Consider the following 14,359-nt stretch of genomic DNA (forward strand, 5'->3'; position numbering starts at 1 on the left):
TTTTCCTTCAAAGTGCCTGTTGATGACATCCAAGATGAAAGTGTAGCAGAAGATGAGAATGTCAGGATCCCAAATCTACTAATCCTTGCTTTTTTCTCCTGGTTTTAATACTGTTTTAATACTGTTCTCCCACTCCCAGGAGCCATTAATGAAATGGCCACTCACCCTGGTTATTATGAGGACCTTGTGGAGAAATCAATGGGGAAATATAATCTTGCTACAGAAGAGATAGAGAGGGATCTGCACCGCTCCCTTCCTGAACACCCTGCATTCCAGAATGAGATGGGGATTGCTGCCCTGAGGAGAGTCTTGACAGCTTATGCCTTTAGAAACCCAAACATAGGATATTGTCAGGTAATTGAAAACCTGTGGCACTTCTTCAGTTTCTGGAATTCCAGTTCTTTTCTTATGCTCCTGTTTGTTCAGTCATATATATGAGAGTAAAGCACAGTGATACATGGATAATGCTGGGAGATAAAGCCTTAATGCTGCAGAAATACAGGAAGGCTGAGATCAGAGAGATTTAACACATGGACCTACTCTAAGAGAAGTCTTAGTAGCCTGTGCTGAGATTTGCATCATTTTTTGCAAGCATATTTTCTGCCCATAAATATAGAGACTAGACAGAGGATACTAGCAGAAATGTCCTGAAATGCACCTATAGAAAATGTCAAATGGACCTTTAAGAATCATTCTTTTTTTTTTTTTTAAAGCAGGAAAAACCCAAATAATCTTTAATTATTTGGCCTTAAATTTTTACCTGCTTAATTCAATGTATAGTTGTAATAAACCTCCAGAACTTCCTTTACTTTTTTCAGTGATGCCATTCAATCATTCTAAACTAAACTAAACAAAAAAAGAAAAAACAACAAAAAACCCCACAAACAAACAAACAAAATTAAACAAAACCACAAAACAAACAGAAAAACCCAAACAAAAAATAAAGCTCCCTGGAAAATACCTTAGCACTGACCATGACAATCATGTATCAGGAGAGTTAATGCAGACCAGTGCACAGTTTGGGAGTTCTTCTCTTGTCACTTTAGTTTCTGGTCCCAAATCATTCTTTCTTGCTTTGGCTTATTGCCTGAGTCCCTTTTTTTGTGGCCTTGTTACCTATTTTTGCAAAAAGGAAACCTGAATTCATGAGTTTTAAGAAGTCTGACTAATGTCTGACTGCTAAGACTCCCAAGTACAACATGAGGAAGTACAAGCTATTCTGACACCTTCATAAATTATCTAACAGCAAATATAATACTAAGGAACAGCTACAAGAACATTTTGTAAAGGCTATAACAGAGAAACACTGGAAAGACACTGTAATTCTGTTTCCTAAAGCTGTCACAGGAATTGTCAATAGCCTTGGGACTTGGCATCAGATTCCTGATTCAGAGTTGGTGGGAATTTGGGCACTGGAGTATTGGTAGACAAGATAAAAAGGAATAGCACAGATTTTGACAGAGTTATAGTGTTGTTCTGAGTTTCAGCTGAAACCTTTGCTGCTGTTTTAAGCAGGAAATAATCAAGCTGGAGGCTTAAAAAGTTACAGGACCTGAAATGAATAGCTAATTCCTTAGGAGTCCAACTGGGAGGAAAATGGTCCCCAAATACTTCATTTCCTCTTTACCACCAGAGGTCCAGGCAGTGCTTGTAAGCAAACAATTTGGAGGTCGTTGTGCAGAGCTGTGATTTTGATGTGGAGTGAAACAGGCCATGAAAAACTCCTGGAGAACATGGAAAGTGACACTATTAGAGGAGCTGTGTCTTGACCTGTTCGTTGGATCAGAGAGTGTGGGGAGTGCAGGAAAAAAAAAACCCAAAAAACCCACCAACCAACCAAAAAAAAACCCCACCAACTAATTATATTTTTTGTTGTTTATTTAAGGATTTCTTAAGCCTTCTTTTGAGCACTGGGAAAGCACTACTATTTTTACAGGAAAATGCCTGGAACAGTTTGGTTTCTGCATGGGAAGATAGCTAATTCAATGTATAGTTGTAATAAACCTCCAGAACCTCCTTTACTTTAGCTAAATTTCTTAACCATAGTAAGAATTATCTTGCCAATTATCTTGCCAATTGTGCTAGATATTGAATAAAGGTATCTAACAATTTATATTTCTCTTTTTTTTTTTTTTTTTAGGCTATGAATATTGTCACTTCAGTACTTCTCCTTTATGCAAAAGAGGAGGAAGCTTTCTGGCTGCTTGTGGCTCTGTGTGAACGAATGCTCCCTGACTACTACAACACAAGGGTTGTTGGTATGTTCTGGGGGAATTTTCTTAAATGACAGCTCAAAAATTAACCTCATTAATTGGTAATATTTGTGTTGAAACAAGCATAAATGTAGAGGTGTGTGTGGCTGAAATACAACTGTGGCTCGACAGCTTCTTCAGGAGCATGGAAGCAGTTCCCTAAACAGATAATGTGATAGTGAATATTTTATTTTAATATCAGGTAGCATTTTAAACTGAGTGTAAACAAAGTAAGTGAAAACGAGATGGGAGGTTAAAATTTGAGTTTTAGATGATGCAGTTATCTAATGTCAGGTGCAAACAGGAGCTTTGGCAACTTGCAGTAGACTTTTTTTATGCCTCTTTACCTCTGATTTGACATGGCAGAAGGATCTGAAAGCTGCTGTTATCAGCTGAACATGGAAACTTTATTTAGCTCACAAATGCTTGAGACACCCAGCCTTAGAAATTATTCTTCCTGGCCTACTATGTTATGGCATAGATGTATATAACACAAGGTTCTCTTGAAATAAATCTAAATCCTCACAAGCAGTCACCCTGACCCCCTCCAAAAGCAGATGCTGAGAAGTTTTATTCTAACTATAATGCTGAATACTAAGCCATCATGTAGCTTCTGTAGGTGCTGGGCCAATTGGACCAGCAATTATGAATCTTAGGAAGTGTATAATTAAACAAAAAAAACCCCCTTTTTTTAAAATGTACAGTTAATTTTTATGTACACATCAGCAATGGAACAGCCTGTTGTTTATCTGAAGGTGAGAAAATGGGTGTAAGTATCACATAGAATATTCTTAGGTTTTGTGTGTATATAAATATACATATATAGGAAATAAGTGTACCTATTTTCTCCCCTAAAGGATGAGGTATTCAGCTGCTCCTGAATTAAGAGGCATCTCACCTTGTCTGTTTTCAACAGGAGCACTGGTGGACCAGGGTGTCTTTGAAGAGCTGGCTCGTGACTATGTTCCCCAGCTTTATGACTGCATGCAGGACTTGGGAGTGATATCCACCATTTCCCTCTCCTGGTTCCTCACCCTTTTCCTCAGTGTGATGCCATTTGAAAGTGCAGTGGTGGTTGTGGATTGTTTCTTCTGTGAAGGAATTAAGGTGATATTTCAATTGGCCCTCGCTGTCCTCGATGCCAATGTAGACAAGCTGCTCAACTGTAAAGATGATGGAGAAGCCATGACAGTCTTGGGAAGGTATTTATTACAGAAAATACAGTATCTTAATTTTATTTTTCATTCTCTTTACTTCTCTGGTTTGTGTTCTATTATGCTGAAATACTCCATTTAAACCACCACAACAGATGCAAATTTTTTGTAAGCTCATAGCCCCTTTTCACCCATATAAAGTACTCTTTCTATTATAAAATTAAGTGACCAAAAAGATATGAATTCCTCTTTTGGGAAGAGGAATAAACTTGGGAAGAGGAATAAACTTATTTTAACTTGGGAAGTTAAAATAAACTTCCCAAACCTGGTTATAGAAGCTTATTTTTGTTGATTATTTTAGTTCATCACATGTTTTTGGTTACTTCATCTTTTGGCTGCCAGCTTTTAAGTGCTTCTAAGAAAAAAACTTGATTTCAAGGGAAGTTGTCTTGGGAATGGAATAAAAAAAGCTCAGAAGAATTAGGTAGGCTCTTGAATGAGTAGATTTCAGTGAAACAAGGAGGCTGATAATTAGCCTGGATTGAATCATTTGATACCAACTCACACTGCTGAGTACAACCTCTGATTTCCTCATGTTTGATAGTGCTGTTCAGTTTTCAAGATGCTGTGGAAACTTTGGCACATTTTTTCTTAATGTTTCATCAATATAACTGTACTGAATTCTGGTTTAAGTCCTTTGAGCTTAAAGAAGAATATGATTTTGTTTTCTCTGAAGTGTGAATCCCAGTGCTTGATGAGGTTTTAAGGATCCTACAGCTTCAGGGCAGAAGACAGATGATTTTCCCCAGCTGCACAGGGGGGATAAATCAGCCCTTAAAGCCCCCTGCAGCAAGGTTGGGCAGTAGCAAGACAGAGGGGTGTATGGACTGAAGAAAACTGATTCCCATGGTGTCATAAATCCCTGAGTTTATTCAAACAGGCAGAAGCAACAAACCTGTTCAGTCAGCCCCTTGTTTGGGACTAGATATGTTTCTTTCTTGATGAGGGTAGTGAATTACCAGGGTTACCTCAGCTCTCTCTGAGAAAAAGCAGTGTTAGGATTTGTCAAATTAGGATCATAGAATTTTCCCAGTTGGAAAGGACCTTTGAGATCATCAAGTCCAACCCTTGATCCATTACTGACATAAAAAATCAAATAGTTCCTTAGAAGAGAGTAACTTGGTAGTGTTTTACATTTAATAATCTGTATATAGCCCTTATTCTATTAACCCACAGAAGAGAGGGGTTATGAATGAGCCTTGGGTTTCTCATTTCTTTTTTTTTTTTTTTTTTTCCCCCCACCAGGTACTTGGACAGTGTAACTAATAAGGACAGCACTCTTCCACCCATTCCTCATCTTCACTCCCTGCTCAGTGATGATGTGGAGCCTTATCCTGAGGTTGATATCTTCAGACTGATCAGGTCTTCCTATGAGGTAGGATGGGTTTTTTTAACAAGCCCACACGAGTTCTGCATTACAGGGGAATTCAATACTCTGTGGTTTGACTCTGCTTGGAACTGAAAAAAAACATAAAAGAAATAAGACTCTTCTCAGAACTCCGCAATGGGACAGGAGAGAGGGGTTGGTGTTTCTTTTTCTTTTAACCAAACCTTTAAATTGGAGCTGTTTTGCATAGGAGCATTTACCATCAAAGGAGAGCAATCTGCAGCCAAAAAGTGATTTACAAACAAAAGGCTGAACTTGTCATTCAGAAGAGTTAATTCTCATCCAAGCTTTTTCATGCTTTTCCATACTGAAATATTAGGGAAATCCATATGGTTTCCAAAGATCTTTCTGTTGTCAGTGGAACTTTGTTTCTTTTACTTTTCTTTCTTTCCAGCAAGTGCTGATTATGACCATGGGCCAGTAGCTTCTGTATTATCACAAAAGGTAAAAGAAATAAAAGGGAAAGGAGCTGGTAATAGCTAATACCTGTAAAGCACAGGAAAAAAGCCAGCAAGAAACCTAAAATTTGCAAACCAGTTTTATTGTCCTTAAATTTTAAAAATGAGCCATTAGTTAAAATACTCTTGGTGATTACACTGCCTTAATAATTTTTATAAAAATAAAGAATAACTTCGGAGAGTTGTACTTTACATTAATGGACTTTTGTTTAGATTGCATTTTTTCAAGACTTCTTTATTTGCAAAAAATACCCCAAGTCCAAGAAACATTTTTTTGCTCCTGAGGTACATGGCTTTACAGATAAGTGCAGCTTTAGCATTTATTGGATCACACAAAATCTAGAAATATAACTCCACCTTGTATTAACGTGTATCCTGCCACCTTCTTTTATTTTTTATATACTTGGTGTCCAGCATTATTGTTCCTGCTGGTCACTTGTGGGTTTCCAAGTATTTTCCCACTGATTTCTTGGTGGCAAGAAACTTCTACTTACATTTAACAAAAATAAATCTTAGGGATTAGGCATTCATTGACATATGAAAACAGGGAATATTATTCCTCATAGGTTTTCCTCTAGGATGCTTCTGCAGTATATGCAGGACTTCTGTGAGACTCTTTGTGTATTGGGAACTAAACTTCTGAAAATAAAACTGGGCACTTCAGAGAATCTTCTTCCTAATGGAAGGTGAATTCTTGATGCTTGGTTTCAGATCCTCAGTAACGTAAGGAACTGCTGTGCTGCTTCAGCCATTAGAGATCAGTCTAAATATCTTCTCCCTCTGCAGTAATTAAGAGAGATATTCCAGGACAAGCTGAGATAAAACCCTTCAGAAGGAGTTATGAAACAGTCTGTTCATAGAGCTTTGCCAAGCAAGACATTTCTTGATCACTGAGATTATGGTTGGAAATGTAAGGTTTGGTAATTTAATGCAAGTCCTTTCAAATTAAAATAAATGGGAAAAATAAAATGCTGTGACATATTCTTGAGGTCTTCATAACTTTGTCATGTGTTAGAAAAATGCCTTAATAGCAGTTTTAAAAATATACTACATGTCACTCATCACATAATCAAAATTAGTTTCTCAACTACATTAAAGGCAAGCAAAGCATTCCAAATATTAATACACAGACTGTCTTTCTATCTCTGCTACTTTCTATCTTTCAAGAAATTTGGAAGTATCCGAGCAGATTTAATTGAGCAAATGAGATTCAAACAAAGGCTCAAAGTTATCCAGACCCTTGAAGATACTACAAAGCGTAATGTGGTAAGTGTTGCAGTCATGTTGTTTGCAGACAGCAAGGTCAGTCAGTTTCTAAAATTAGGTTTTCAGTGTGACCTGGCTTTCAAATCCTTGACTCTTAACATTGTGTTTCCAAAGGTCCGAACTATTGTGACAGAGACTTCTTTTACTATTGATGAACTGGAGGAACTCTATGGGCTTTTCAAGGTAAAGCTACATGAAGATCTTGTGCCTGCAAGAAATGCAAAGATATTTTCTATATGGAACTTTTCTAAAAGTTTTTTCTATATGGTCTTTTCTAAGCACTTGATTGAGTCTGTGAGTTGCTATCAAATACCTTAATAACATTAATTAGCTGCTGAATTACTGAATATACAAAGCAAAACCCAAACAAACTGGTTTTTCAAAGCTTAGGAAAGAAGTAGTTGACTAAATTATTTGTCCATGGAAAAAAATAACATACTCATGATAATTATTTCAATGAAAAAGTTGATACAGGTTTTTGATCAGTCTTCAGAAATTTGCATATGTCTCTATCTATCCAACCCAAGCTTTGGAATTTAGCACAAAAATATCTTTATTCTGTTATCTCAAACAGTTACTACTTACTTATCACATTTGTGCCATTGTTAATGCTTTAATGTATCCTGCATTGCATGGAAATTTAGTGCCATAAAGTGATGTGTCTTTGTGAGCTGATTGAGCAGCAACACCCCAAGATCCACAAATCTAAATGTGAGCAGTTAAAAACTTCAGCCTCACCTTCATGCACAGTGGCTTAAAAGAAGATGTTTTTTTCCACTCTTTTGCTATTAATAGAAATTTTTTTGTATGTGATGATGAATTTATTTCCTTTTCATTTCCAATTTTTAGTGTTCAGTCTTCACTTGTTCAAATCCTGTAGTACCTGCTGTCTGTCTTCCATGGAACCAGTGAGACCAGGTCAGACAGCACAGCCCTGCTGGTCACCCTGCACTGCTAGGATCCCTCTCTGTGCTTCTGAATCCTTTTGAATTAGATTCCACCTAAATCAGCTCCATAACTTTCATCCACCTCAGAAAGAAAAGGATGTGAGACAGTATTTTTGAGACTGCACAGTTCAAAGAATATTTCAAATAAAGACCTATTTTTGTGTGCTCTGAAAGTGATGATTTTATGGGAGCCCACTTTCTGGTGTGTGGTGAGGCTGAAGTGGATGACCAAGCACAACAAGCCTCTGTATATATGCCAGTCAGAGCTGTTTGCTGATCTGTTCAAAACATGGATTTCATGTTTCCTCTCCCCGGGAGGCAGAAAAAGTTTTGCTTTATCTTCTTTTGTAAAGGGTTGTCTTTTTATGCTGGTTAGAGGAGAAACCTCTCGCCCAACTGCAAGGCCTAGGTAGATGGGAGTGCCTCTGTTAGTCTTGTGCTGTTTTAAGAATGTGTGTTTATGAGTTATCTGGGGTTTTTTTTTTTAATCATTGATAGTGCTGAGCTGTTTGCAGAGGTGATGAAATCTCACAGCATTTGTCTCCCATTCAGGCAGAACATCTGACAAGCTGCTACTGGGGAGGGAACAGCAACGCTCTGGACAGGCACGATCCCAGCCTGCCTTACCTGGAGCAGTACAGGATAGACTTCGAGCAGTTCAAGGGGATGTTTGCTCTCCTTTTTCCTTGGGCATGTGGAACTCATTCAGATGTCTTGGCTGCACGTTTGTTCAGGCTGCTTGATGAAAATGGAGACTTGCTGATCAACTTCCGTGAATTCGTCTCTGGGCTAAGTAAGTGTTCACAATACTCTGAATAACCTGACCAAAGCACTTTCTTTCTAAAGGGGATCTGGTTCATCAGAAACACAGATGTTATATGAGTTATCAGATGATGAGTTTGGCATATACCACTTTGCAAAAGCCACCTTTGGTCGAAGAGCTTTTCACACTTCCTTTACGTTCATTTTTTCGTGTCTGTGACAGTGGGTCCTACTGTCTGGTCCCAGTAGGCACATCTGCACTGGGCACATATCACACGTGAATTACACATCCATTAGGAGCTGAGGATTTCCCTGACCACTAATTTTCAGCATGAAAATGACCTGCAACTTATTTGGTGATTAGTCCTAACCAAAGTATTTCCTTTGGGAAAGTCTTTTGTATGCTCTTCTGTCGTGTTCCTCTCTCAGTGACTCTCCATTTTGTTACCTGCTTCTTAAACATTCCCTTGAAGGTGGGAACTTAAAACTTTTGTCAGTTGTGATCAGCTCTGGAAAGGGGAGAAGAGGCAGCATTTGCTGTGGCTGTTCGGGAAGAAGACTTCTGAGAAATTGATGTGTTCATATAAAAGGCAAAGTGAGAATGCTGATTTTCTTTGCCTCTGGATAAAAGTGCTTCTCTTTAGAAGTTTGCTGACACCCCACATACGTGTGTCCCGGTGTGAGGGGAAGGTATCCCACCTCACAGTGTATGCAGTGAGAGGTACTGCCCATATTACTTCTGAAATCAATAACCAAGACTTCAGACTAGGGGAAAACAGGGTGGAAATAAATTTAAAGGAGCGAGTGGAGGTGCAGGTCAGAGAGGGAGGTTATGAAGAGAGGAGGTTGTGAAGAAGAAAGATTTCCAGATCAATATCAAATATTGTCAGTATCACAAGAAAGGGAATGTGCAAGACCCAGCTTTGACATGAAGAAGCAAATTGGAGGCAGGAGCTGGCCACATCTCTTTTTGAATATAGCAAGAATTTCCTGTAAGTGACCAACATCTCACCACCTATCATGTGTTGTTTTGTGGCAGCCTGACGTTTCCTCCAACTTTACATTTGCTTTGGTTTTGAGAGAGTTCCCCAGTCTGGCTTTCAGTGACTATTTGGAACAGTATTTTTAAGGACCAGGGCTCCAAATGCAGCCTTGCATGAAAATGTCTGTACAGCAATGGAAACACCTTTTCGTTTGTAATAATTTAACAGTAAAACTGATTGCACACCTTCCCTTCACACAACACAAAAACCCCATTCTTATGATGCAGTTCTGACTGTATTTGAGGTTCTGTTTGCCAGGTACCACTTTTGAGACATGACTTAACTGCTTAACATGGGTTAACTGCTCTTGCTGCTTTCAGGATGCTGTTAAGCATGTTACAGCACTTTTTTAGAACCAGTTATATGTGATGAGAACAAGGCACAATGTTGAGCATTGTAAACAGAAATTAATGCAAAATAAACAAATTAGGTGAACCTAAGCCATCATGACTGGACTTCAACTTTTTTCAGAAACTGATGAAAAGATTCATCTCAGGCAAAAAGCAAAAGGCAGTAGAGATTGAGGTTTTTCCCTTCTCTTCACATCTGAGGCCAGAGAAAGGAACAAATCTGGATGTGTTACCAGATACCCTGTGCCCTGAATACTATTTGGGTGAATGTATCCCCAGGCATTGCTGGAGGATGCAGAACTTGCCCCCATTCTCTGCTTGGGTTATTTCACATTGCCTTTAGCAGTGAGAGAGTTCTCATGGTACCTGGGTACATAACCAGAAAGATACCAGAAGAGAAAGGTTGTCTTCATGGGGTGGTAAATTAGAGAGGAACCAAGGAGATGTTGTCCTTCAAAAGGACAAAATTAAAAGGAAAATGGCTAATGTAAATGTTTGGCCTAACATCTGTATTTATGCCTTAATATATGTATTTATGTCTTAAGCTTTACAGTAGGCTGTGATTGTTAGGATTTGCTGAGCCACACTTTGGGGTTTCCATAGCATAATTGGGCTGATGTGGTGGTCTGTAACATAAAACAAATCTCTGTGGAACTTAGTAAATGAAGGTTAATTCCTTTGTTTCTTGATAACATGTCATAACAAGTACGATTTATGAAGAAGTCTGATCATCAGTTATTTCATTACTTGAAAATTAACTCATGCACATTTAATTAATTATTTGGAAGGAGGGGCTACAATAGACTGCTTGGATTTCATGCAGCTAATTGCAGTGTAGACAAGAAAAAAGTAGGAGCTGAGGTGGATAAATCACTAGAAAGTACTGCCTTAACATCAGGCTAGCCTGTGGCTAAGCTGTGATAAATGCTGTTTACTTGAATTTCTCTCTTTTTTTGTAGTAAATATTGTTCAAAACCATGTGATGTTGTTATGGGACACTCAGATCAGGACATTCGAAATCCACACAAAAAGGTCTTCTCAACTTTTAGCTGGAGGCCTTTCTGAGTGGTAATGTGATAACCAGAGCATCTTTTTCAGAATTATAAAATAGACATTTAATTAAAGACCCGAGGTTGAAGGACAAAATTCAGGGTAGGGTAGACTGTGTTCTCCTGCTGTTTCTACTGCAAACTGTATTATCTTAGAAGCCAAGTGGCTGCCTTACAATGTCAGGCTCTAAAGGGAGTGCTTAGCAGAGGGAGAATGTAGCAGCTTCTAAAATGAAGTATTGTAGTAATAGTAGTATAGTAAATAAATGGCATTTAATGCTGAGTATTAACATTCTGTATATAATGCTGTTTAGGTGCAGCATGCCATGGAGATCTCACAGAAAAGTTGAAGCTACTGTATAAAATGCATGTTTTGCCTGGTAAGTAAATGATGTTCAATTTGCTGTTTTCTTGGTGAGAACAGAAATTTGGAGCAGAGTTTTTTGTTACCGAATAAAATTAATTTGCAGGGATTATTGTAGCTGTTTATGCAGCAGTAAAATAAGAGAGTTTCTGCTGTAACCAGACAGAGATTTGACAAGTCTGGAAGACCCCTCTGCAGCCCTCGATTGCTCTGGCCACAAGCAAGCCTCTTGTATGTGTCTCTTGCCTGTCTAGGTAGGGTTGCTGCCTTCCCCCTGGGTGTTAGCAAAGAGGATTCTTCAGCATTTGTTACCCTCATGCACTTTATTTAATAGTGAAGCTTAAAATGTTCCTGTATGCCCTGGCTATTTATTTTCTTGGTTTTCCCCCTGGGCTGATACAGCTGCTGAAGCATCCTGACTGTTTCATAGATGGGTTTGCCAGGGAGCTGTGGAAACCACTGGACTCAGCTGAGTGAGAAAGGCATTTTAGGGTGGAGAGGGGATAGAAACATCTCCAACCAGTGTTGTCCCTGAAGAAAATGATGCCCTGGAACTCTGTACTCTCATGCAGTCCATCTTGTTGTCCTCACTGACTCTGCCATCAGGTAGTTCAGTTCTTGTGCAGATTTGCATCCTCTAAAAAAGTCACCTAAAAGCTTTGGGAGTACATTCACCTTCATGTGCTTTGAACATGTGTCTCTAGTTGCTCCCTTTGCTGGAGTGATTCACTAATTTAACTCAAAAAAGTTGCAATTTCATTGAACGATCACAGAAGAGATCAATTATTTAAGAGTGCAGCTTCTGATATTTGGGGACTTGTAAGCTCATACCTAATCATAACAAGCTGTTTCCAGCTAGGAAGGGTTCATACCCTGCTAAAGACAGCTGAGCTGCACAGAAGCAAGAAATGGAAGCAGGCATGGGAAGCTGAGCAAGCCAACCTTCCAAGGCAGACAGCTACTTGGTAGCCAGACAGTCCTGGGTATCAGGGAGGAGACAGCATGGGTTGTGTTATTTATCTCCTGTCAGCTGAAAAGTATTCCTAATCCATCACAGCCTCCCACTTTTACCTCTAGAAACTGTCATTCTAAATGTATAGGTGGAAATACGTTCCAATTTTTACTTAAAAAAAGGAGGAGTTTGTAATGAAAGGATTTGATTGTCTTGCTTAGATCCATCCCCTGAGCAAGAAGAGCCAGACTCTGCTTTTGAAGCTACTCAGTACTTTTTTGAAGATATCACCCCAGAATGTACCCACGGTAGGCATCTTTGGTCTCGGGCATGACAAGATGAGGTAATGCATTTCAAACACCATGTCTTTTTAGGAACCTTTTTTTTTTTGTTTTTCTTTTACCAGGATTCAAGATTTTAGGTGAAGTATTCTCTGTAAAGTGCTGGGGGTAGTTTTTGCATATATATATTTTTTATATCCTTAGAGGTACAGGCATGTGCACACCAACTCCTCTGGATTGGGAGTACTTTCAGAATAATGTCATCAGTTTGCTGTGACAGCTACATGGGGCTACATGGACATGTATATAGGGCTATGAGGACAATTAGGGGACTGGGACACTTAATTAAAAAAGGCTGAGAGAGCTGGGGCTTTTTATTCTGGAGAGGAAGAGACTGAGAGGGAATCTAATTAATTTGTGTATATATATAAGGGCTGAGCATCAAGAAGGAAGGGACAACCTATTCTCACTTGTGCCCTGTGATAGGACAAGGGGCATTGGATCCCATATAGAGCACAGGAAATTCCACTCCAACATGAGGAAGAATTTCTTTCCTGTAAGGTTTCCAGAGCTCTGGAACAGGCTCCCCAGGGAGGTTGTGGAGTTGCCTTCTCTGAAAACTTTCAAGACCCATCTGGATGTATTTCTGAGTGGCCTGCCCTAGTTTTGGTCCTGCTCTGGTTGGGCTTCTGATGATCTTCAGAAGCTCCTTCCAACCCCTGATATTCTGGGATGGAAGCAGTGGAAGCAATTTTGTGATAAGTGCAGCTTATATGCCTGGAGGGAGAATGAGAATAAATATGTTGGCTGTCAAGATGTACGTGGATCAGAACTTCAAATAGTCTAAAAAACTGAAAGCAAAAGACAGAACAAACTGTAGTTTAGCAGTCTGAAATCTTTTTGTGTCCTAATGAGAACCTGGGTCTCATTACTGTTGTCTTAAATGGCATTCTCTTTCTGGAGATATTATTTGATGGTAGGTTTCTCTCCAATTCCAGGAAAACACAGCTCATCCTTCAGAGTACAGAGGGAAGGGAGGTTGTTTGGAAATACAGATCAGAATTTATAGACTAGAGAGGGCATTTTAAAGTCCTGATAGGCAAAAGTTGATGCACTAATGTAACCACCAAACATATGGTAGGAAGCTGATCATTGTATTACACAGAAAAAACTCTGTCCTAGTATTTATAGAAGCAAAATCATCACTTAATCCTGTCCTTTTTTCTCTGCATTTTCTGCAGTGTAAGCCTTTTCTTTATTTTGCACTGTACACATGAAAAATACCTCTGTATCTAAAACCACACTGATCTCTCTCTCTCCCTGCCCCTCCACTTCCCAGTTGTTGGCCTAGACAGCAGGAACAAACAAGGAGTAGATGATGGGTTTGTTACAGTGAGTCTGAAAACAGAGAAAGGTATGCATGGTGTCTCCATTTGAATTACATCCTTCATTTCATGTCAAGCTGCTCCTTTTGAAAGTGGGGGGAAAAAAAAGTATTAATTCAAGGTTTTTTCATGGACTTTTCCTGCATCTCTGGGCAATTCGCTGTCAGTAGGCAAGAAGAGCTCACAAGAGAATCGAAATTATCTGAGAATGTGGAGCCAAGAGAATAAATCCAAAGCAAAAGCAGCAAAGGAGTTGCCCAAACTGAATCAGGTACTTCTGCTGACACTTATTTTTCATTATTTTTCACTTATTTCTGCTTATTTTTCATTACTTTAAACTGCATACTGATAAAGACTCAATACGTTAACACTAAATAAAGGTTTCACTTGGAGGCAGATGGTTTTTTTTTTTAACCAGAGCAGCAGTGAGCTGATTACAGAAGTTGGTTGTTTTCAGCATTGTGTCACTGCCATTCAGCTCCTAAAACATCCTAAACATGAGATATGCACATACAGGAATGGTAACATGTTATTTTTAACCTATAGACAAAAGCTGATGTGACACTGACTGTCACCAGGTAGCTCGTAATACCTGAAAGGAGTATTTTATGTTTTGTAATTTATATTGTCAGTCTCCTTCCCCTCAGAT

The 14,359-nt window shown here is 38.9% G+C and overlaps 1 protein-coding gene across 6 annotated transcripts in view; it reads left to right on the plus strand.

Moving 5' to 3' along the window:
• The window catches only part of TBC1D9 (TBC1 domain family member 9), a 46,997-nt gene that overhangs the window by 29,844 nt on the left and 2,794 nt on the right, over positions 1 to 14,359 (plus strand). For 2 of the 6 annotated variants that reach the window (XM_071753767.1, XM_071753769.1), the window contains exons 10-20: positions 140 to 354; positions 2,141 to 2,258; positions 3,169 to 3,454; positions 4,712 to 4,841; positions 6,479 to 6,577; positions 6,692 to 6,760; positions 8,077 to 8,317; positions 11,043 to 11,108; positions 12,266 to 12,352; positions 13,665 to 13,739; positions 13,881 to 13,981. In XM_071753767.1, the coding sequence (XP_071609868.1) occupies positions 140 to 354; positions 2,141 to 2,258; positions 3,169 to 3,454; positions 4,712 to 4,841; positions 6,479 to 6,577; positions 6,692 to 6,760; positions 8,077 to 8,317; positions 11,043 to 11,108; positions 12,266 to 12,352; positions 13,665 to 13,739; positions 13,881 to 13,981 (1,487 nt within the window). Of the gene's footprint in view, positions 1 to 139; positions 355 to 2,140; positions 2,259 to 3,168; positions 3,455 to 4,711; positions 4,842 to 5,247; positions 5,342 to 6,478; positions 6,578 to 6,691; positions 6,761 to 8,076; positions 8,318 to 11,042; positions 11,109 to 12,265; positions 12,388 to 13,664; positions 13,740 to 13,880; positions 13,982 to 14,359 lie in introns of those variants that run through there. The other 4 variants (XM_071753768.1, XM_071753771.1, XM_071753770.1 and 1 more) reach the window with 4 other exon arrangements.

The sequence above is a fragment of the Heliangelus exortis genome, chromosome 10 (genome assembly GCF_036169615.1).
Source record: "Heliangelus exortis chromosome 10, bHelExo1.hap1, whole genome shotgun sequence".
NCBI lineage: Eukaryota > Metazoa > Chordata > Aves > Apodiformes > Trochilidae > Heliangelus > Heliangelus exortis.